Source organism: Nicotiana tabacum, chromosome 3 (genome assembly GCF_000715075.1).
Source record: "Nicotiana tabacum cultivar K326 chromosome 3, ASM71507v2, whole genome shotgun sequence".
Taxonomy (NCBI): Eukaryota; Viridiplantae; Streptophyta; class Magnoliopsida; order Solanales; family Solanaceae; genus Nicotiana; species Nicotiana tabacum.
Genome location: NC_134082.1, coordinates 152180495 through 152205944, shown reverse-complemented (window position 1 = coordinate 152205944; position 25450 = coordinate 152180495). Strand labels below are relative to the sequence as shown.

The 25450-nt window shown below is 33.9% G+C and overlaps 1 protein-coding gene across 3 annotated transcripts; it reads left to right on the top strand.

The window, feature by feature from the left end:
* Positions 1-4875: 4875 nt before the first annotated feature.
* LOC107825514 (protein NAP1) lies at positions 4876-25427 on the top strand. Of its 3 annotated transcripts, XM_016652374.2 has the most exons (25): positions 5006-5233; positions 5583-5658; positions 5780-6245; positions 6348-6422; positions 7348-7428; positions 7656-7736; positions 7866-7948; positions 10149-10233; positions 10777-10902; positions 11066-11173; positions 11637-11681; positions 11777-11919; positions 17870-18002; positions 18462-18572; positions 18688-18766; positions 19144-19337; positions 19693-19838; positions 20377-20458; positions 20690-20800; positions 21783-21908; positions 21991-22130; positions 22217-22313; positions 22562-23553; positions 24075-24287; positions 24679-25427. In XM_016652374.2, exons 2-25 carry the CDS (start codon positions 5618-5620, stop codon positions 25163-25165), a joined length of 4245 nt encoding a protein of 1414 aa, XP_016507860.2. In that variant the 5' UTR covers positions 5006-5233; positions 5583-5617; the 3' UTR covers positions 25166-25427. The 3 variants fall into 3 exon arrangements, with proteins under 3 accessions (XP_075106181.1, XP_016507860.2, XP_075106182.1); XM_075250080.1 differs by lacking the exon at positions 5583-5658 and having other exon boundaries at positions 4876-5233; XM_075250081.1 differs by lacking the exon at positions 5583-5658 and having other exon boundaries at positions 5012-5157.
* The last annotated feature ends 23 nt before the right edge of the window (positions 25428-25450 follow it).

Sequence of the window (25450 nt, the reverse complement as noted above, 5' to 3'; positions counted from 1 at the left end):
GCCACATAAAACGTAATAAGACTATATATTAGATTAAAAAAAACTAGGAAAATTATGTTAACTTATTAGAAATTTACTATTAGAAATGAAAAGAAAAGACTATTTGAATTTGAGATTAGAAAGTTCTTAAAACTATGTTGTGAATGCTCAAATTATGAATAATACCACGAAATTGAAGTCTTATTTATGAAAAATAAAATAATAATAAAAAATAAAATTTTAAATTATAAAATAAAGTTCTGATATAGGTAATTTTATAAAAAATTAAATTTGTATCTTAAAACTAAAAAAGAAAAAAAATTATGTAAAGAAGTAAAATGACAGTGAAAATATTACTACAACATTTAGATATAATATGTTCAAATAATTTAAAAAATATTTTTCTGTGATTAATATCTAAATCGAGTGCAGTTAATTTGAGTTTGAATGTATAGCATAATTATTTGAAAATACAGTCCAGTTTAGAAGATAAAATGATAAGAATCATTTGAGTTTGAGATGAGATTTTTATTGAAAATATTACATAAAGGATTAAAATGATAATGAAAATACTATTACAATATTTAGAAATAATGTGATCAAAAAATTTAAAAAAAAATTCTATGAATAAATAAATTTTTAAAAATACAAAATAAATTTCTAATATTGGTAACCTTAATAATGAAAATTAAAAATTAAATTTTATCTTATAGCTAAAAAAGAACAAAAATTTAACTGCATCTAATACAAAATTAATTATAAGAGAACTCAATACATTTGGAACATGATAATCAAATAACTTATGTATTAATATTTTAGACTTATGATTAATATCTGAATCGAGTGCAGTTAGTTTGAGTTTGAATGCATAGCATAATTTTTTGAAAATATGGTTCAGTTTAGAAAATAAAATGATAAGAATTATTTGAGTTTGAGATAATTTTTTTTTTAAAAAAAATATCACGTAAATAATTAAAATGATAGTAAAAATATTATTACAATATTTAAAAATAACGTGTTCATAAAATTAAGAAAGTTTTTTTCCTATGATTAAGTAAATTTTTAAAAATACAAAATAAATTTCTAATATTGATAATCTTAATAATGAAAATTAAAATTAAATTTTATCTTATAGCTAAAAAGAAAGAAAATTTAACTGCATCTAATACAAAATTAATTATAAGAGAACTCAATACATTTGGAATATGATAATCAAATAACTTATGTATTAATATTTTAGACTAATTAAAAGTTACAATTTAAAACAAGACATTATTTTGGTTATAGGTAAAATATTAATATAAAACTAATTAACATTTATAGTAGGGAAGAGAATGTATATTAAAAAGAAAATATAGGTAGTGTGAGGATATTGATAAATTTAAATTAATTTTAATATAGATAAAATCAATTAATTAAATTATATTTAAAAATATTACTGACAAATTTAAATGATTAAAATATTATGAATAAGAGGATAAAGCATAAAAATATATCAAATTTCGAGAATAAAATATTTATTTTTATCACATACTAATTAAAAGGATAATAAGCAAGACATTAATTTAATTATAAGCTAACAAAAATTTATATGATGGTATAATAATATGAAATATTAAATAATATAATAACTATAAGAAAAGAACAAAAAAAGAATTTACGTAAAAATGATGTGATGAATAAGACATATTTGACTTCCTGATAAAAATAAAGTGATTGTAAGAATTTTGTTAAAATAATATGATCTAATGTGCTCGAACAAGACAAATCACAATATGACATGTTTAGTATTCTTTAATATCGACAATGAAACGAAATGCAATTACTAAAATCAAGGGGCTAGGTTGCTACAAATCTATGTTAAAAAGATTGGTTGTCTACTACGAGATTTGATCAATAATTTCATATCCTGCTTCATAATTAAATTCTCAGGTTATATAATTTTTATATGAGAGATATATATTTTAAGGTTATTTGTACATGATTCAAAACATCATACATCACAATTTGAAATAATTTGTCCGTGCATCGCGCGGGTACTAATACTAGTATATATTAAAGCAAGAAATTTATCATATATAATTGACATTATGGTTAAGCCAAGTGGCAAGCTAATAAATGTCAATAATATATGGTAACTTTATTCTATATTTGACTATTTTAGTTAAATATATATATATTCTATATATATATACAGAATTTAAATTAAAAGATAATTTTAAATTTATAGATAAAGTTCTAAAATTCAAATTTAAATCAAAAAAAGTTGTTTCTTTTTTCTTCTTAAAGAATATTTATTTGAAGAGTCAATTTGCATAAATGGACATCAAACAAATAACAAAATTTTGGCTATACAATTGCTATCATTAATTTCAATTTAGTACATTCAAGGAATTGAAGAGTATAAGCTGAAACCCTTTCATTTAGTTGTAGTCAAGCCAATATTGCAAGGGTATAATATTTTTTTTCGTTGAAGAATATTAGTTTTGAATCATTAGATTATGTGAAAGGTTTTTTTTCAAACTCAACAAGAGATATATTGATTTCTAATTAATAGTTTCTATAACAACTTTTAAGTGTAACAAATAGTATATATAAAGAAAAAATTGGTATGACGTAAAATATTTTTTTTAAAATATAAACAAATTATTTCAAAAAAACTCTTTGTTTTTTTTAATTCAAAGATAATAAAAAGATAAGATATTTTTGAACATTAGTAGAGAGTTCTAAAATTATTATAATAGAAGTTATATAATGGATAAACTCAAAAACGGAAAATCTTATAGAATATTTACATAATATCCGATCATATTTATTGTTTACTTTTTATAGATAATAAATAGATGATATACCGACAACACATGATTATACACATATTATATATGAATTATATATAAATTACACAGCATTCAATTTTCTAATTTAAGTGGTCAGGTGAGCACCTGTTTAGGTTGATTAGATAAAGCCAAAATAAAAATATGAAATAATTTCAACCAAAGACTAAAATATAATTAAAGTTCATATGTAGACAATTTTTATTAAAACTCATCCTTTTATAGTGAAATAAATCAATTTTTTGTAGCAACAGAAATAATGATATAAAAAATAAGATAAAAGAAAATATATATTGAAAAAATATTAGAAATATCTAAAAACGAAAAATAAAAGATGACAACAAATTTCTTCTTATGTTTCATCTTTGTTGAGTATAAAAATTTTGAAAGTTAATCTCATCGATTTCAAATATTTTTTTTCAACTTAAATACATAGATTATAAGATAATAAGGATATCTTAGAATATTTTTTTTAATTTACATTATGTGTCATTTTTAAAAAATCACTATTACTAACAAACTTATATGATATTTGAATTTGAATTGGAATGCAATTTTAGTAGTTTGCATTGAGGTTAAGCCAAGTATGGTGTCGAAAAATAAAAATACTTGACAATTTTAAGACAATATGTGCAATGTTTTATAATAATAATCAACTAATTTAATATTTAGTGATTTAAAGAACAATTTTTTTTTATATATATAGGATATTAAAAATTTAAATTCCGGGGCTAGAGATATCGATAAACTTAAAGTGGAGTCATACTGAAATAAATCCGGCTAAAGAATCATTTAAATTTTTAGATAGCCGGTTAAAGTGAATTTTAAATTAAGGATAATATCTTCACTTGCATCATTATAAAGATAATCATAATTATAATATATATAAAGTTTTAGAAATTGCAAATTCAAAATAGAAATATTTTTTGAAAGATAAAATCATACCAAATAAGAGTTCAAGTCATAGTATAAGAGTTACGTCGTAATCAAAAAATCGTTTATATCGTGTCAACCTTTGTGTTTTGCCATAAATATAAGTTATTATTTCACTTTGTGGCTATCTTTATGTTCCAATGACACCTATGAGAATAGTGCAAAAATAAATTATAACTACGAGAATTGAGAAAATGTTAGTCTTTTTTCACGTAGTGTTTCTTAATTAATATCTGACGATTATCTATAATTATTTAGAAGGTTTAAATGTAAGATTATTTACATATAATTCAAATAACTTGGATATTTAACATGGTTAATATCAAATATCAAAATGGAGTAAAAAAATTCACTAGCTAAAGAATTTTTTATATTTTTAGATAGCCAACTAAAATGAGTTTTGAATTAAGAATAATATTTTCAATTACATTATTATAAAAATAATTATTATTGAAAAATAATATTTTAGAAACTAAAATTTTAAGAAAGAAATATTTTTTAAGAGATATTAACACACTAAATAAGAGTTCAAGTAGTAGTAAAAGAGTTAAGTCTTATCCAAAGAGTCATTCATTGTCTCAACTCAACATTTGATTGTTTTGCCATAAATATGAGTTATTATTTTAGTTCCTGACTATTTTTAGGATCCAATGACACCGGAAAGAATGATATCAAAAAAGAAAAATAGAAGAAATGGTTAATTTTTTTCATGTACTTAATATCCAATAATTATCTATATTTACTGAAAAAATGTAAATTTTAAGATTATTTACATACAATTCAAATAACTTAAATATTTGACATGATTAGTGTCCGTGCATCTGCGCGGGTACTAATATTAGTATAGAATAAGGAAACGTCTTAGTATTAGAATTATCCAGAATTTAAACTTAAAAAATCAATGTATATTCAATTCATTTAAGAAAATGGTAAAATTTTACACTGTAAAAGTAAAACGTGCCAATTAGATTATCCTTTCTGTATAGTAATTAATATTTAAATAAAATATTTATCATCTAATGTAAGTATTCTTGTCCTAAAACAAACACACCAAAAAAAAGAAGAGAAAGAAAAATAAAAGAAAAAGGCAACAAACGAAGATCGTGCAGAGCTGGTCTTATTATTTTTGTGCGTCAATTTCTCTCAAACATAGAAAGGAAGAAAAAGAAAAAGAAAAAAGAAAGAAATTGACTTGAAAAAGGCAAACAAGAGGAGGGTCCTCCTTTTCTTTGTCTTAATATAACAACCAAAGCCAGCAAACTAGTCTCCATTATAATTACTGTCTCTCTTAAACCCCTTTTAACGTTTTTCAAGACTTAGAAATTCTTTATTGTTAAATAACTACCTCACATTACAACTACTCGATTACCCCTTTTTATGTTGTTTTTAGAGTATACCCAGATCTGAATTTGTAAGTTTCTTGAATCTTGTTCACCATTTTCAGCTACACTATGCTCTCTTGCTAACTCAAATTCCCTTTGACTCTGGTAATTTTTTCTCTTTTTATTATCCTTTCAGTTTTTGTAGTACTTGAGTAGGTGTAAGTTTTCATTTTGTGGGCAAAATTGTTAGTGTGATTTCATGCTTATGATCAGAATTAAGTTGACAATTACAGACATTTAGCTTAAAGTTGGTGCATTTATGTAAAATTATTTGCTGCTATTTTTTTTATAGGTTTGATAGTCTCTAGCTAAATCTCTTTTGACTCTGGTACTTATTCTCTTGTTTTCTTGGTTACTTGTTGGACTATTTCAGTTTTTGAAGTTTTAGGTTTTATTTTATCCTCAAGTTGTTGAATTCTCTTGAAAATTCTTGCGGTTAATTTTCTCTTTGTAGAAATAAGTTGAGCATTATGGACATTTTAGCAGTGTATGTTGCATTGGAGGAGAAATGCTGATGTTGAGAAGAATTTGTGGGTTTTTTTGCTAATTCCAGCGGTTATTGTGAAGGATTCATGAACTTATTGGTAGTATTTTAAGTTAGAATCTGGAGTTTCAGGTGAGAATTTATGAAATCTTCTGTCTTGTATGCAGTAAAAGGAGCTATACTCGGGGTGAGGGTTTCCTTTGGGTGCTCACAATGGCTAAATCAAGGCCGCAGTTTCAAGCAGAAGATGTGTTGTCAACATCGCCAACTGCAGTGCGCTCAAGAGAATGGGAAGGACCAGCTAGGTGGACGGAGTACTTGGGTCCTGATATTTCTCCAACTATAGGTCATAAGGCTTCTAGAAATGGTAGCTCTGATGGTACTGCCCATAGCTCAGGCGGTTCGACTAATAAAGGCTTGAACATGCAATGGGTCAACCAACTTACTCAAGTAGCTGAAGGGCTGATGGCAAAAATGTATAGGTTTAATCAGATATTAGATTACCCCGATGTCAGTGGACATGGATTCTCTGAAGCATTTTGGAAGTCTGGTGTGTTTCCAAATCATCCAAAAATCTGTGTTTTACTATCAAAGAAGTTTCCGGAGCACCACAGCAAGTTGCAGCTCGAAAGAGTAAGAAAATATGGCCGTCCTTTTATAGACTGTATTTTTGTTATTCCTGATGGAAAGTATATTCTTTTGTTTGTGTGATTTATACTGTGAATGCTGATATAGATTGATAAGTTTGCTTTGGATGCTATGAATGACGGCGCTGAAGTCCATTTGCAAAGCTTGGAACCATGGATTCAAGTAAGTTAGCTCTGCTTTGTTTTCTTCTTCTTTCTTTCCGCTCCATATTCCAGTGCTTTCGATGATACTTTAGATGCAGTATAGCTGCATAATTCGATGATACTGAAACTACCAAAAAGCTTTTAAGTATTTCTGAAGCATCAAATTTATTTGGGCAGGACTGAAATGTAAGGCACATATTGAGTTAAAGGCCCATATCTTGTCAAGAAATTCCTTTATCAAAAACTTATCAAGAAATTAACTAGATTTAAACCAGGGAATATTGGCACCCTAGAGCAATGAGAATTGAGAAGTAAAGCAAGGATGGCAACTAAATTTTGAAGCAAGAAAAAGTTGAGGCTGTATGCCTTTTAGACATTGATTTTTTCCCTGACGGCCGAGTAGTAAGATGGCATCAGTAAATGTTAAGAACTTTCTACCAACTAGTTTTTGAGCAGTGTTAAGAGGTTCTATTTGTTTTTAAGAAGTATTGGTTGGACTTGGAAAAAAGCCATTAGTAACTGACGTTTCGTAGGAGAAAAGAGTTGATTTCAACAGAATTACTTTTCCAGTGGATAACTGACTTTCCAGCACCTGTTTGTCTTGCATAATTCATAATAAGTTTATAATTGATACCTGCACAAATTATAATAGGGTAAAAAGGGTGTGGGAGAGGTATATTGGTGCATCAGTTTGATAGTAGGTTGGACTGCAACATCAATTATGAAGCGAAAAGTGTGTGGGAAATCAAATACAGGAAGGATATGTTAAGGGTCGAATTTTGTTATCCAGTCTTGTAATTTGGTGCAGAATTTGTCCAGGATATCACCTGTTGGGTGTTCTCTATCATAGTTTTGATACTTATTTGTGGAAAAAGGATTATTTGTTATCAAAAGTTGATATGGAGAGTATGTGCACTTAATTCAAACTTTCTTGTCTTGATCAGCTACTTCTTGACCTGATGGCGTTTCGAGAACATGCCTTGCGTCTTATATTGGATCTAAGCAGTACAGTGATTACCTTGTTGGTGAGTGATGATATCAACTTTTTACCTCCAACTAAATTTTTTCTTAATACAACCTTTGGTCTTTGATTCAGCACAAGAGAGCAACTTTATAGCTCAACTTACTCTTTTTTAATAAAAAAAGGAATGCTACAGCAGGAACGGTTTCTGTCTTGACTAAAAGGGTAATGCTGAATCTTTTCTTATAACGATATTGTATGTGATATTTTACATGTTTTTTTTTGCTGCAGCCTCACCAGAACTCTCTCATACTGCATGCATTTATGGACCTTTTTTGTGCTTTTGTTCGTGTAAATATATTTTCAGAAAAGGCAAGTATTCGAACAATTCTCTGTTCACTATTTTCTGCTCTGTATATGGTTAATTGGAACTTTTATGCAGTGTTATTTTTAGTGTATTAATGCCTTTGTAAACTGTGCTTCTCTTTACTTCCACCACAGATACCAAGGAAAATGATGCTGCAAACATACAATTTGCTTCATGCCATGGCAAGAAATGACAGAGACTGCGATTTTTATCATAGGTCAGATTTCTTATGGGGGCTCGTTCTCATTTCTCTTCTCTTTGGGTTTAGAGGTTGGCGTCAGAGGTCTACGAGAATTTATGTCTACATTGTATTTATTGTGTAAATTAAATGTTGTACATGACATAGATAACCCGATAAATTGACAGTTCCCTACAGTCAATTATGATGAGATAATTCTGTGACTTTGTATCTTCCGACCACTGTACTATGAATAAAAGTGATTCTATATAATACAAAGCTCACATCGGAATGGGAGAGGAAAATGAATTACTATATAAGACATATCACAAGTTCACATGGTACATGTGCTTTTAGACTCGATGTGGCGTAGTTCAAGTTCAAGGGACAAATATGTGAGGTCTGTTGGGCCAAAGGCCCAAAACGGTCAGAACGTGCCATAGCTCACGTATGACAAATATGGTATCAAAGTCGGACTCTTGCAATACAATGGTCGGGTAATCCTCAAACAAGGACACTGAGTCCTTAAGGAGGGGTTTATCCGTTATGACCATGCAAAAGGGAGGGCTTATGAGGGCGGGCTCGGAATCTCAAACGGACCTCGATAACGCCAAAATCTACTCCAAACCAAATTTAAAGAACTTTAAGACCTTCAAGGTGCCAACTATCAATATTAAGCGCCGAAACGCTCCCCGGTCATTCAAAACCCGATCCAAACATACGCTCAAGTCCAAAATCATCATACGAACCTATTGGACAGTCAGATCCCTCAATTAGAAGACGGACAAACCTTTAGGATGGTAAGTTTCCGAAGAAAGGTTGCATATGAAAGGGAGAGAATAGTAGTACTATATAAGGCAAAACTCAAGTTCACATGGTACGCGCATTGTTGACTCGTATGACATGCCCACGGAACAAATATGTGAGGTTTGCTGGGACAAAGTGGATACGTACCATATGAACCGAAATACACTAGTTCCCAGCTTACTTGTCAGCGAACTAGTTGTATATCTGCCACTGTTTTGGGAAAGACCCACTTGATATCAAACAGAGAGGGTGGAAGAGCGTCATGCAATCTAAAAATATTAAGAAACTCGAGGATCTTTTTCATTAGCTATGGAGGTACAATCAGGAACACAATGCTTATGTGCAGTAAGTCTCCATCATATCTGAATTTGGTCCATGGAAACTCAGAAAATTTATGGGTAGAGTTCCGGACATTTTAACCAGAGATGGTCGGAATATTAGATTTGGCAGGATGCAGGGATTGGGAATACACCTCTGGGGGAGTAATTTTTAGCCTTATTCAGTTTGCCTAAGATACACAGAGCCCAATGTCGATAACAACAACTGGAATATCAGGTTCAGAAGGAAGTTGGTGGATTGGGATAGTTTAATCCTGCTAATTAGCATATTGGAGGAGAAGGAATGGGTGGGAAATGGGGCGGACACAGAGATGGAATTGTGAAAGCAGTTAGGAATATATGCAGGGACAGATGGCTATGGAATGCTCTCCAAGATAACAATAATGTTACATTCGTACTTCATGGAAAATGTTACGGTAAACCAGAGTCCCTTCAAGAGTTGCATTTTTGGGTGGATTGCGGATCATGAAACATTCCTAACTGTAATTTGATGAAAGAAGTTTTCTTTATTGTAACCTATGCTATGTGTGAAAAACAATTGGAAAATGTTAATCATTTGTTTTGCATTGTGCTTTGACGACAGAGATGTAGTGCATGTTTTAAATCTTTTTGGCTGAATGGGTGATGCCTACAATTCTGAGAGAAACATTTTGTAGTTGGAAGTGGAGGAAAGCAGCAAAGGATCATCAGAAAACCTGAAATGCTATACTACACCGACTTATAACCCCCCCCCCCCCACCCCCACCCCCACCCCACAAAAAAAAATGTCGAAGAAAAAAAAAAGGATCTGGATTGGCATACCTCTGTGTTTTATGGCTTAAATGGAGGGGGGATCAACACTAGGTTCTTTAAAGGAAGTGAAAAGGATCTATGCAGATTGACATATGCTTGTCTACATTGTATTTATGGTGTAACTTAAATGTTGTACATGGCATAGATAACCCGATAAAATTACAGTTTCCTATAGTCGATTATGATGAGATAATTCTGTAACTTTGTATCATCTGACCACTGTACTATGAATAAAAGTGATTCTATATAATAAAAAGAATTATAAGAAGTCGCTGAATTTCTTTCTTGTTTTCCTTTTCCAGGTTAATCCAGTTTGTCGATTCCTACGATCCACCCTTGAAGGGTCTGCATGAAGACCTGAATTTTGTCAGCCCTCGTATCGGAGAGGTCTTTCCTCCTGAATACAACAATCTTGTAGAGAAGTTAAATTGTTCATTTACAACGTCAAAAGGTGTTCTTGTGTCTAACTTGTGTCGCTATTGCACATTAAAATAAAAAAGGAAAAGAAAAAAACTTGTTTTATTGGTAAGTTACTTTCTGGATATATATTCTGTACTTTAACCTATTTCAGCTAGATGTAGGTATCTAGGAAAGAAAAAAAAGGGTTTTTCAATTTTCAATAATTTGAGATCCTTTTAAACGGCTTCTTGTAGTTTACTACTGGGGGATGAAATCCAGTCAAAAATAAATTAAACAAGAAACACAAAATCTTCCAATTCCCAGTTACAGGAAAACTAGATCAGCTCTCAGCTATTATTGCACTTCATTATTGCTATGAGTTTCGTTGCTTCAAATGGCTTTTGCATTAAATTGTGGTTACATTCTGCAAGTACATTAAAGTCTCCACATTGAACTTCATATGCCTTAAGCATGAATAGTAGGTACTGGTTTATGTGAGATATTGCTCTAAAGGTCTTTCTATTCTTTTAGGTTTTAGAGGCTGTAGGTCCCATTATATTCTTATCAACTGATACAAGGAAGCTGAGAAATGAGGGTTTTTTAAGTCCTTTCCATCCTCGGTACCCTGATATACTCACAAATTCAGCTCATCCAATGGTAAGTATCTTCTATTGCTGTATATTCAGGCACTGCAACTTGTCGTCTCATGAACATATGACAATCAGAGCAGAAGTTACACTCCAGATACCTACTTTATATAGAAATGATCTACGGATTTCACAGCTCCACTCACATTTTGTGATCCTTTTCTTATTTGCAGAGAGCCCAAGACCTAGCAAATGTTACATCTTATCGGGAGTGGGTGTTATTTGGTTATCTTGTCTGTCCTGATGAACTTCTCAGGGTCACCAGCATCGATATTGCTTCGGTACCTTCCAAAGACAATTGTTTTATATTATGTGTGTAGCTGTTGAAACTCAGAGTGCTGGTAATATCAAAGAACATGATAAAGAACGAGGGCATTTTTTCTAGCTTTGATACGGAAAAGATGTTGCGTCTCTGGAAGAATATGACCATGTTTATTAAACTGGTGATGCATTTAAATAAAGAATAAAGAACTTAAATGGTGCATTAATCTGCAGCCTAGTTGCAATATTGATTTTGGATAAACGCTGTCCCATATTTACTGGCCACTGCATATATACACACACACACACACACACACACACACACTCTTTGCAGTGTTATGTCTTACATCTCCTTATCTTGCATATGTTCAACTCTTTTGACGAGTGGTCTTTTTTTTGGCATTTTGAAGTCAGTTGCATGTTACCCATAATTAAATGTAGCTAGTAATTTTCTTAACCTTTATTCGGTTTTATTTCTTGCAGATTGTACTCAAGGAAAATCTAGTCCTTCCTTTGTTCAGGGATGAGGTGGGTTATTCACATAGTTGCAGGTTATCTATGACAGTAGTGTAAACATGCTTTCATCTGGACTGGTGTAACATAATTGTATTTTCAATCCACAGTATATATTGTTGCATGAGGATTATCAGTTATACGTCTTACCACGAATACTGGAGTCAAAGAAGATGGCAAAATCTGGACGGACGAAACAAAAAGAAGCAGATCTAGAGTATAGTGTAGCCAAGCAGGTTGAGAAAATGATAAGGTACTGACTTGAGATTGGACGCTAAAAATGATAGGTTTCTCTATTTGTTAAAGTAATATTGCTTAAATACTGAATATGACTGAACTGTGTAAGCAAGCGGCATATCCTTGATTATATAGGATAAGCAAAACAGTGGAATAGGTATGTGAAAAAGCAAGGACACACAATTTTGTAGTGAAGATAAGGGAGGGAAGGGTCTTCTACTTCCCACATGAGATTGTTGGTTCGAGTTACCAAGGGAGCAAAGTAGAAAAATCCACTGTTGGGGTTCTTCATAGTGGAGTTTTGGGGTGGGGTGGGGGGTGAAGGTGAGGTTTACCATATAAAAAAATGATCTTATAGGAAAAGAAATGCTTTAACAATAACTTCCTATGATGTCAAGCTAGTCGTGATTGGGAGAGATCCATGATGCAATTTGAAATTGAAGAAAATGCTTTTCAAAATATGGAAAAATAAGTTAGTAACTGATCTGAATAAATCTCTCCATGGCACTAAAAATTGTAAGCGCCTTTGGCGTTTGAAAATCTCTCTTGTAGTCACTCTTCTATTTGGCTAGTCAATTGTGATATAGCGATAAAAAATCCCTAAAAGGAAGAACAACTTAAAGTGAGGTTCTATGGTACTTTCAACATGTACTTTTACTGCAGAGCTCTAAGCTATTCAAGCTTTCCACTGACATGGCTACGGGGATGAGAAAGTAGATGTTGCTGCATCTCCAAGACTTTTATTATTCTAAAATTAAGTTCAAGGGGATTTTGAAATGGAAACTAAGCTGAGTTAAACACTTACAGAAGGCTATCATAGCTCAGGCTTCTTGGCAAGACCTTTTAGTTTCTCTTCCTGCAGGAACCACTCCGCTATATAAATCGTACATTACGCAATCAACTCCTCTGTTATATATTTACTTTGGTAATTGTAGGGCTTGGGGACCTAAAACCACACCAAGAAATAAGGCGAGAATGCACACTAAAGAGTCATGTATAATGAAGACACCAAATGACAATCACTGTCATCCTTTTTATTTAAAAAAGGCCTAATGCACTTGGTTTCATGGATGACTGTTTATATCTACTTTGATATCCTATTTTACTCTTCTTTATGCTTGTCTAGGGCTGTATTTTGTCCCGGGCCCGGGCCTTAGTGGGCCTAACGGGCCGGGCCTCGCGGTCCCGGGCTTCGTGGTCCCGGGCTCTGGCGGTCCCGGGCCTGGCGGTCCCGGTCTTCGTGGGCCTAATGGGTGGAACCGGCCCGTGACGGGCCTAAGCCCACATGGTCCTGTGCTTAACGGGCCGGGCTCGTGGGCTTCGCGGGCCTAGCGGGTTTTTTTTTTTTTTTTTAAAGACAATTTCTTGTAGTATCATGGCTATATTAATATGTAGTATATATGTATATCTAATTATTAAAGTGCTTGACGAAAAAGAAAATAACAAAACAATAGTAAAACACTAAATTGTCATGCATAAATATCACTTCTTGATATTATATTGTATCTTATGTATATATATTCTCTTATATATTTTCTTTTAGTATATATATTGTATCTTATGTATATATTGTAGCTTATAAATATATTTTCTTGTAGTATATATATTGTATATTATGTATATATTGTAGCATAATATATTTTCTTGTAGTATATTATATTGTATCTTATGTATATATATTCTCTTATATATTTTCTTGTAGTATATATATTGTATATTATGTATATATTGTAGCATAATATATTTTCTTGTAGTATATATATTGTATCTTATGTATATATATTCTCTTATATATTTTCTTGTAGTATATATATTGTATATTATGTATATATTGTAGCTTATAAATATATTTTCTTGTAGTATATATATTGTATATTATGTATATATTGTAGCATAATATATTTGCTTGTAGTATATTATATTGTATCTTATGTATATATATTCTCTTATATATTTGCTTGTAGTATATTATATTGTATCTTATGTATATATATTCTCTTATATATTTTCTTGTAGTATATATATTGTATCTTATGTATATATTGTAGCTTATAAATATATTTTCTTGTAGTATATATATTGTATATTATGTATATATTGTAGCATAATATATTTTCTTGTAGTATATTATATTGTATCTTATGTATATATATTCTCTTATATATTTTCTTGTAGTATATATATTGTATATTATGTATATATTGTAGCATAATATATTTTCTTGTAGTATATTATATTGTATCTTATGTATATATATTCTCTTATATATTTTCTTGTAGTATATATATTGTATCTTATGTATATATTGTATCTTATAAATATATTTTCTTGTAGTATATATATTGTATATTATGTATATATTGTAGCATATAAATAATTCTAAGTATAGACAAAGAAATATTGCGAAAAGAAGCTCATGGGTAGAAGCAATAAATTTTATTACCAAAAAATGACATATCTTTCTTAGTCATCCTTCCCCCAATGGAATGAGCACAACAAGGTACTAATACCACCATTAGAAGGAAAAAACTAAGGAAGATGTGCCAAAATACAAGTTACATATTATTCTATGTATTATCTCTAACAAATCTCATAAATCCTTCAAGGTTCGGAGGAGGTTGCGTTGGTGGTGGTGGAAAAGAAGCTTGTTCATCACCACTTCCGGGCGAAGCCGAATCCTCCGTAAGTTCCGCTATCATTTCTTCATAAGCTTCATCTATCGCCGGTTGTGCTTCTGCAATTCCAAAGTTTCTTCTTTCCGAGCGGATCCAATCTCTAAACAATACTGATTTTTCCAAGCTATCCCTCATAGACGCTCTATGATCACCTATTTGCAGTCTTGCTTGACTGAAAGCGCTCTCTGATGCAACAGTTGAAGCTTGAATTGATAAAATATCCCGAGCCATCCTTGCAAGAACAGGAAAATGTTTTTCCCTTGCCTTCCACCATTCCAAAAGATCAAAAGAGCCGTCTGGATTCTCCTTTTCAAGTCCCTGAGACAAATAAACTTGAAGCTCATTTAGATGTGAAGTTTCATCATAATTTTCACCTTGAGACCCCTGAACTCCGTCCAAGATTTAAGAGCTTTTAAGCCCGCAACTCTTTTAGAGGATTGTGAGCTAGACGAAGTAGGGGTTGGAATAGTTGGCCTAGCATGCTCTAAGGCAAGTTGATAAGCATTATAAACTGTTTGAGCGTTAATCTTAATTGAAGCTTTTGCATCTGCAAGTGTCGCAATTTCCTCATTTGAAAGATCTAAAGCCTTATAAATATTTGAATACCAAAAATGAGGACCTCCCAATTTCATTGTAGGATTTAGCATTGCAGCAAGACCATAAATAGGAGGGATAGGAAAAAATATTTTTTAAACTTTTGTTTCATTTCATTTATAGCAAGTTCATAAATATCCCCACCCTCACTAAATTCAACAAACAAATCAGATAGTGCTGCAATATAAACTAAACAGTTTGAAATAGTAGGATAATATTGCCCAGAAAATGCATTTGTTGCAATTTGAAAATGTTCTAAAAAATCTAAAAGAATTTTAACATTAGTCCAATCTTGAGTGGTAAGCATTTCATCATCATCTTCACCACCTACCCGAGAATTAAACGTTGCATTAATTGGGTTTCTATATTCATATGCTACTACTAAACTTTCGTACATACAATTCCATCTAGTCGGGCAAGGTTTAGGAACCTTTCTTTCTCTAAGGCCATATTCATCACATTTTTTAAAATACTCTCTAAGTCTACTTCTACGGTTTGAATAAAAAAGCCAATTAAGAGCCATTCTAACCTTTTCAATTTCTATGTTTAATATTCGCATACCATCACCGACAATTAAATGATAAATATGACAAATACATCTAACATGGAAAATATTAGTAAATGCAGGATTTAGTGTTGTTGTAAGCATGCCTATAGCACTGGTGTTACTAGAAGCATTATCCATTGAAATTGCCATTATTTTATCGCTAAAGCAAAAATATCTACAAATATCTGCAACAGTGTTAGCTATAAATTTACCTGTGTGACGCGAATTAATTATTCTATATGCAATTATGCGTTTTTGCATTATCCATTCTTCATCTATCCAATGACTTGTAACAGTTAGGTAATCACAATCATTACCACTTCTACCAATATCAGTAGTAATAGAAATCCGATTAGGTATATGAGTAAATAAATAACGCAAATATTGTTCATATTCATGTTTGAATTTATAAATATCACTCTTAACTGTTGCGCGAGGCCAACCTTTATAAGTAGGATTAAACACTCTTCTAATATAATGAACCCAATTAGGATTAGAAGCAAAAGTATAAGGTAAGCACATAACAGTAATCATCTTTGCTAATTCTTCACGATCTCTATTTGGATCGTAATATAAAATACCTCCAGTGACAGTGTTAATTCCTGGTTGAACTAGATTTGAACCTGTACTAGGGTTAATCGCAGAATCTACACTTGTCCCCTCTAGATGCGCTTTCATTTGAAAAAATCTAGCCTTATCTCTAGGGTGTGTTTTTATGTGCCTAGTCAAACTACCTGTGCCGCTACGGTCTCCTACATATTTATGCGACATTAATTTCCCACAAGTTTTACACTTAGCCTTATTTTTTTCTCTTACTTGAGTAAAAAAATTCCAAACTAATGATGTTTCTAAGCGTTTAGCAGGTTCTCTATTAAAAGTAGGAGTTTCTACAGGTGGGTCGACCGGTGCATCACTTGGGTTATTAAGAGGACTAGTAGGTGTATCATCTAAATCCGGTGCTTGAGTTTCATCATCATCCTCATTTTCCTCATTATTTTCTAAGATGGTTTCATTAGGATAAAGAGCATTCATAATTTCATCATCTAATCTATCACCTGGTGCAACATTATGATAAAATTCACTATCGGTAAATTGAAAACAAGGGTGATCACTATCAAGAATTACGGAAGGAGGAGGACGTCTAGGTTGGCGACTACTTTCAACTTGCTTATCTTTTCTAGGTCGGGGAGCCGGGGGAAGGGTAGTTGGTTGGCCACTACTTTCACCGGTTTTATCTTTTCCTTTACCAAACATTTTTTTCAAAGTAAATGCCATATTAATTATAATTATGCAAACTAAACCACACAAAAATATATTATAAAAACGTAAGAGTTGAAACGAGTTTACCGGATTGCCGAACAACTTCTTGAAAATTGAAAATCGTTGAACACTTGAAAACTTCAATTCAACAACTTCACAATTTTTCACGAAATTTCAACAATAAATTAAGTAATTGTAGTAGAGAGATTGAGAGAGATTGAGAGATATTGAGAGATATTGATGAATTGGTGAATAAAAATGAAAGAATGAGGGGGTATTTATAGTTGAGAAATGGGGAAAAGTGTAATTATATAAAGTTTGGGGTTAAAATAAAGTTTGGGGGCCAAATGGCCATTTTTTTAACTTAAAAAACGGTCATATTTTCAGCCCAAACGGCTAGATTTTAAATATGGCCGTTTGATTTTTTTTTTTTTTTTTTTTTTTTTAAAATAGCCGTTGGGCCCGCCAGGCCCGCCAGGACCGGCCCAGGCCCGCCTGCCGGTCCCGGGCCAAACGGTCCCGGGCTCGTGGGCTCAACCATGGAGACCAGCCCGTGACGGGCTCAGAGGCCCACCAAGACCGGCCCACCCAGGACCGGCCCACCAGGCCCACCAGGCCCGTTAGGACCGCGGGCCCGGTCCGGTCCGGTTCAGGCCCGGCCCACCGAGCAGCATTATGCTTGTCTAAAGTATTTCTGTGCACCTTGGTTGTCATTGATAACTATGTAGTCATCTAACTCTTTTTGCTTCACTTCCCTTCTTAATTTGTGGATTAACCTGAAATTTAGGTCAATTGCTGCCTTTAGATATTAACAGATTGTTGATTGTTTCCTTAATGTTTTTTGAGGCAGAGCCATTGAATTTACTCAGTGACTTCTTTAATGATTGTAGTGAAGTGCATGACCAAGCATTATTTTCCTGTGATGCCATACACCGTGAAAGAAGGATATTCTTAAAACAGGAAATCGGAAGAATGGTACTTTTTTTCACTGACCAACCCAGTTTGTTGGCACCTAATATCCAGGTATGTTGTGCCATAAAAATCAGACTAATCTTCGTGTTTCAGATTCAGCTTGTTGCCATGGGCCTTGCCTTTGCCTGTCCATCCACCCACCACCCTAACCCGGTTCATCTACCAGCCTTGCTTTTCCTTATTCAGGGCCATATTCGAGATCACTTGCCACCAGCCATTCTCCATCTTCTACACAGTTTACTAAGATGGAACCTTATTTCGTACTTGGCTCATTTTGTTGGTGCATTAATTATTTAGGTCATGCATAGAGGTTGTTATATATTTGTGCTTGTATCTTCGGCTTATATCATATGCATGTCTTGTAATGAGTATTTTAGTTTATGAGTAAATCACTGCTTCTGTATCCCTTGGTCTGTGATTGAATGACATAATTGCATTATTTGCACAATTCTAGATGTGTATGTAGTCAAATATATTTCTCTCCACATTCATTTCTGAATGCTTCCGCAGATGGTATTTTCGGCCTTGGCCTTCGCTCAAAGTGAGATGCTATGGTATTTCCAACATTTAGGAATAGCTTCATCAAAGTCAAGAGCGGCTAGAATGGTTCCAGTAGAAATAGTAAGAGATCTTCATGTCGGCTTTTTGTGCGTAAAACTGATATGTTGTTATGCATGTCTTCTTTTACTGATTGCTCTTGTGGGTGTTTGATTAGATTTCTTTTATGTTGGTGCAGGATCCAAGTGATCCAACCATTGGCTTCTTGTTGGATGGCATGGATCGCCTTTGCTGCCTAGTGCGCAAGTATATTGCAGGTTAGACTTAATTTGTATAAAAAAATTATATAATCATACTGTAATGACATAGATCAAATACTTGAGGTCTCATAATCTCTTGGCCTTACAATGAAACCAGATGACTGATATTGTTTGGATTGGGCTCTATATTAACTGAAAATAATGCAGCAAAATTCTCCTTGCTATAGTTTTAAAAATACTGAGAAATGAGATGATGAACTTCATGTAGTTTTTTTTTTTAAATAACCGTGGTGTCCAGGCTTGCTTGCGCACGCCTCGACTAATTCCGCTGGGGACCTGCATCCTCTTAGCTTTTATTCGTTTATTTTGCTAGAACATTGTCCATTAATTTCTTTCTGGTAGTTAAACTGCAAAATCTCTTATTGCTTCTTCAGCTATTAGAGGATATGCTCTATCATATCTATCATCCTGTGCTGGTAGAATCCGATTTTTGTTGGGTACGCCAGGCATGGTGGCTCTTGACCTGGATGCAACTTTAAAAGGACTTTTCCAGAAGATAGTTCAATATCTTGAGAATATACCCAAGCCACAGGGTGAAAATACTTCTGCCATCACATGTGATTTATCGGTAAGCAGCTCATCAGATTTGAATTTTTTTTCCATGCAGTCTTCTGTTTGATTGTTCTATGACAGCTAGTTTGTAGTTTAGTATTTCAGTTCTGAAGAACTATCAATCACAGCTTCAATAGTTTTGCCTTCAGATGGAAGCCATGTTCTGAATAATCCGTTGTCAAAAAAGAGAAATTTCCTTTTTTTATTTGATTCAGTTCTTAATGAGTTAAGCTAATATATACATTGTGAACATTCCTGAATAAAGCATGTATGAGCTAATGCATGTTTCATGTTTCATTTTTACGCTCATCATTGGATTTACTCTATTTCTGTGCCTTCTTCTGACAGCAAAGCATGCTTTTGTCTATCAGGAGTTACGCAAAGATTGGTTATCTATTTTGATGATTGTTACTTCTGCTCGTTCGTCTATAAACATCCGACATTTGGAAAAGGCTACAGTGTCTACTGGAAAGGAAGGCCTATTATCAGAAGGAAATTCTGCATACAACTGGTCCAGGTTCTGTCTTTTACCTTGAAAATTGTGACTTCAAATTAAGTTTCTGCATGATATTTTGCAATCATGAAGTCACTTTTGCTTATCTCGTGACCTTAAAGTTATCTCGTCCAAATGTACATGTGGCGTGGATAGGAACTTTGCCCTTGAACTTGATTACTGGTGTCTAGGAGAATGACGATCCTTCTTGATGTAACATGCATATTATTAGGTTTCTCATTTCTTAACTTGACTTGTTGGGAAGCTAATTGCATTTGTCATCTTACCTATATAGTTAGATGGTGAATTCTGGATACTATAGTATTTTATGACATCCAAAAGCCAAAAGTTCTTGGCAGTGCGGAACTAAATTTCTTTTACTTCTAAAATTGATGAGTTTTTCCTTGATTTTTCATCTACACTTGTTACCAAAACTTGAAAAAAGGTGTTTCTCCTTGTAAAATTGTCTGGAATCTGGATATAGACAGCACTTATTTCAGATGACCTGTGTGCGTGATTGTGCAATACATGTGTGAAATGACTTTTGTCTGTGTCAGGGCAGGTGTGTTGATGAGCTAGAATACCTGTTATCTAAACATGGGAGTCTAAAGAAGCTGTACTTCTATCACCAACACCTTACAACAGTAAGTTATGCTCTGCAAAAGAGATTGAAGAGCTTGTGCCGTTCATCGACTCTTTTGTTCCATAATTTTAGGAGTGTTGATGAATATCTCTTGTCGATCCTTCTGCACTCTTTGACTTTGACTTAAACATATATTCTTTCTGACTTTATCAATCAAAAAAGAGTTATTTCATGTGTAAGTTCTTGTCATTCCGAAATTGTATTTTTATTTTGAGTTTCAACTGTATTACAGGTTTTCCGTAATACCATGTTTGGTCCAGAAGGTCGTCCACAACATTGCTGTGCATGGCTTGGTGTCGCTAGTAGTTTTCCTGAATGTGCTTCTTCAATAGTCCCTGAAGAGGTATTATGGTAACTTGAATTTTTAAGGTGCTTGTAAATGTTTTACTCAACTCACTGGGGGCATGATTAGTTTCATCAGAAGGATTACAGCACACGTAGTTTGATGCTTCTAATCTTTTTATGGGTTAATCATGATCTAATTTGTTATATTTATCTTCCACTTTGCGGTATCACTGTTTTAAATTATGTTCAACTTCTTAATACATGATTCCTCCAATTTCAAACTGTTAGATGTGAATGAGTGGATGGGTTTAGATTCAGGAGAACCTTCTTTAACCTAACGCTTCTGCTCAACCTCTTAATTCTCGAACCTTCCATTGACAGTTGACATTTTGACATTGGATGCTCTAGCATGCGTTTAAGAAGTCAATCTGACAAAAATTGAGAGAGGAGGAGAGAAAAGCTAGGAGAAGTTCAATTAAGTGTTTAGAGTGAAATGTCGATCCGTGAAGAGATCACTAATGCTTAAGACTGTCTTGAGTTCTTTGCTGCCCATGACTTCTTGATTATTTCGGTAGCATCATCAACATGTTCATTTTCATGTATGGATGGTAATGGATCGTGGCATTCTGGGCTCTAAACTGGCCAACAGCCTGGAGAGCTTTCAGGTGATAGCTTATCTTAGTGGCCCTCTTCTGTAACATCATTAACAGATTGTTTGTTCTCTCCCAACTGTGTTCGTGATGGATCTCTTTCTTAGTTTGGCAAAAGTACAATTGCAGAATGAAAGTTTTGAAAAAATTGAGCATAATTTTATTGTTTCTTGCTCAGATGTGGCAATGATTTTTTGCAGTTTCACTTGCCTTTTATTCCGCCACAATGTCTTCCTGTGTATTAGTAACTAATAAGGGTACACCAAAAGATAATTCCATGCTGCCATTTTACATTGTATAGTAATATAAAATTCTTTAATCGTTAAATGTTGATCTGGAATGTTTTGAGTTGAAGAGTCACTGCAATGATAGCTACTTTTTTGATTGCAGGTAACTAAAATTGGTCGTGATGCGGTTCTCTATGTTGAATCCCTCATTGAGTCTATCATGGGAGGTTTGGAAGGGTTGATAAATATTCTTGACTCGGAAGGGGGATTTGGCTCTTTAGAGATGCAGGTTAGTATCCTTTATCATGTTCTCAACACATTGAAAGACTGGTGATTTTGTCTTTTCAAGACTAATTCAAGTGAAATTTCAGCTTTTCCCAGAGCAGGCAGCACATCTCATGAATTTGACTTCCAGAATTTCTGCTCCTTCTGGGAAATCCCCAAGAGCCATATCTGGTTATCATCTACCAGGCTATGAGAGCTACCCTGAAAATGATAATTCCATAAAAATGTAAGTCATATTAATCTTACATTAGATAACCAACCATCTTTCTTACAATTTTGCTCACTTGACTTCCTTGTACTTTTTAATGATAGGTTAGAAGCTGCAATGCAGAGGTTGACCAACCTTTGCTCAGTTTTAAACGACATGGAGCCTATCTGTGTTCTAAACCACGTTTTTGTTCTGAGGGAGGTAAGAAACCTCTCATCTTTCCACCCTTGAAATGATTGTGTCAGAGAGATGTCCAGATCTGAATCATTAATGTGTCTTACTCCTTCCGTTTCATTGGACACGGAGTTCAAGAAAGAGTGGATTAATAAACTGAGACTAAATATACTTGAATCGGGTTTATCTTTGGTCCATGGAGACGAACTTTAAGTTAACCCTCTCTAAAAAATTTCTTACTAATATTTCATACTTAAAAAATATCTTTACTGCAGTACATGAGAGAATGTATCCTAGGGAACTTCAGAAGGAGACTGCTTGCTGTTCTGAAAAGTGATAATGATCTTCAGCGTCCTACTGTCTTGGAATCACTGATACGCAGACATACAGCTATTGTTCATCTAGCAGAACAACACATTAGCATGGACCTGACGCAAGGTATCCGAGAGATATTACTTGCGGAGACATTCTGTGGTCCAGTTTCATCTTTGCACTTGTTTGAGAAAGCTGCAGAGCAGCATACAGGATCAGCTACTGAAACTGTATGTAACTGGTACATTGAAAACGTGGTCAAGGACGTCTCAGGCGCAGGTATCCTCTTTGCGCCTCGGCACAGATGCTTCAAGAGCACGAGGCCAGTTGGCGGATATTTTGCTGAGTCAGCGACGGATCTCAGGGAATTGAAAGCCTTTGTCCGTGTTTTTGGTGGTTATGGAGTTGACAGGTTAGACAGAATGATGAAAGAGCACACAGCTGCGCTCTTGAACTGTATTGACACATCATTACGGGCAAACAGGGAGAATCTGGACGCTGTTGCTGGAAGCATGCATTGTGGTGATCGGATAGACAGAGACACAAATATCAAGCAGATAGTTGATTTGGACACTATGGTCGGGTTCTGTATTCAAGCTGGACAGGCCATTGCTTTTGACCGCCTTCTTGCAGAAGCCGGTACAGCTGTGCTTGAAGAAGGTGCTCCTCTGATACATTCATTACTGACAGCGGCTGCTAAGCATTTACCTGATGAAATACCTGAGAAAAAGGAGATTAGAAGGTTGAAAAGAGTAGCAAACAATTTTAATATAGCTGGTGACCATGACGCTGAGTGGGTCAGGTCCATACTAGAAGAGGTTGGAGGTGCAAATGATGCTTCCTGGAGCTTGTTGCCGTATTTATTTGCCACTCTAATGACATCTAATATATGGAACAGTAGTGGCTTCAATGTCGACACTGGGAGCTTCAGCAACAACATCTATTGCTTGGCAAGGTTCATTTCTTGCTTAAAATCTCTTGTGTGTTATATTATGGGGACGTTTTGCTCCTCCATCTTTCTACAGATTTTTCTTAGCTATGTGGGTTTCTTTCTTTTCTCTTTTTGCTGTGCATCCCTTGCTCCCCGTTTTCAGTCTTGTGATCATATGTTGCACACTTTATATAATACCTTTGGTAGTTTTCGCTGTCTATGGTGCTAAACCTTTTTCTGTTTCAAAGAGTAATATTTGGGTTCTTTTGGAGTTAGGGGAGAAAAAAGAAGCTTAACTTGTCTCAGTGTGACCTATTTGGTAAACTCTAGTTTTATGCCTATATCAAGTGAACTAACAGTTATTTCTTGAAAATCCATCCATGGATGGCAAAGTTGATCATCATGTGACTAGTACTGGGCAATGCATGTGCATACTTATAAACCTTTTTCCCTGGATGAAGTATGCTTAAAAACATTTCACAAGTGCTTTGTCTTTCTGATTGATCCATTATTCTCATTCTGTAACTTGGTTTTTCTTCTGGCAGGTGTATTTCTGCAGTAATCGCAGGAAGTGAATTTGTTAGACTTGAAAGAGAGCATCAGATGAAACAATCCTTTTCAAATGGCCATGTTGGCGAGACATTGGATCCTGAAACACACAACCGAATAACTGTTGAGACAAACATAAAATCCACAATGCAGCTCTTTGTGAAGTTCTCATCTGGAATTATTCTCGACTCTTGGGGTGAGAACATCAGGTATGTTCATGTTTCTAATGTGTCTACATAAGGTCATCTTAAAATTGTGAAAATCGACCTCCTTTCTTTTTTGTTCACTTAAGTGTTAGAAATACTGTTAATAAAATCATATAGGCAGCCTGTGCAAAGTTGAAAAATAATTCAAGACCAATTAAGTCGCACCACACCTCCATTGGCAGTTTATCAACCATTGGTTGGTCTAGTTTTGAGCTTAAAACCTTGGTTAAAACTAGAATTCTGTTTTGACTGAAGTTGATGAGCACGAAGAGACAACCCTATATTAATTGACTATTGTTTCTTTCATGTAGCGTCATGCATAAACATGGGTTGATTTTTAACTTGTCTTATAATGTTCAAAAATCTGAAATGTGTGTATACCTTTTCTGCTCAGATCCCATCTGGTGTCAAAGCTCATTTTCCTGGACCAGTTTTGTGAGATCTCCCCTTACCTACCAAGGAGCACACTGGACGCTTACGTTCCTTACTCTATTATCCGCTCAATATACAGTCAATACTATGGAAGTTCATCTCCAGCGCCACTTGCATTACTTAGTGGCTCACCCCGCCATTCTCCGGCTGTATCGCTGGCACATTCATCCCCTGCAATGAGGCAGCCTCGCGGTGATTCCATTCCTCAGTCAAATTCTTATGATTCGGGTTATTTCAAGCCATCCTCAAGCCATGCCCAGGATCAACTATATGATACAGAAAGTGCAACCTTTGAAAATAAACCTCGAAATATTAGGCGATCTGGACCGTTGGAATACAGTGCAACTCGCAAATTAAAACATGTGGACAGCTCAACCTCGGCAAGCACAGGTCCCAGTCCATTGCCAAGGTTTGCAATGTCTAGGTCGGGTCCTATATCTTATAAGTGAAAAAATACAGAACTTTTGAAATATGTAAATTTCCGTCTTCCTGCCAACTATTAGTCAGTAGTGGACTGCCTTCGATGTTCATACAAAATTTTGGTGTATTTATACATAAAATCCCTCTATTTATTCCTCGACGGTTAGCAGTAGAAGCTGTAGGAAACGAATAATCAGGCTGTGAAAGCTAAGTATGAAATATCTCAATTTGCATTTGTTGTGTAATGAATTCGGACATCGCTACATAATGTAATCCCACTTGTCTCATGTAGCATCCTCGAGTTCTAAGTTTCA

Excerpts from the sequence above, each read along its gene's own strand:
- LOC107825514 (XM_016652374.2), top strand. The coding sequence starts at position 5,618 with ATGTTGCATTGGAGGAGAAATGCTGATGTTGAGAAGAATTT. Across the intron at positions 6,423-7,347 it reads GCTTGGAACCATGGATTCAA|CTACTTCTTGACCTGATGGC; the intron begins GTAAGTTAGCTC and ends TGTCTTGATCAG. Across the intron at positions 7,737-7,865 it reads TAAATATATTTTCAGAAAAG|ATACCAAGGAAAATGATGCT; the intron begins GCAAGTATTCGA and ends CTTCCACCACAG.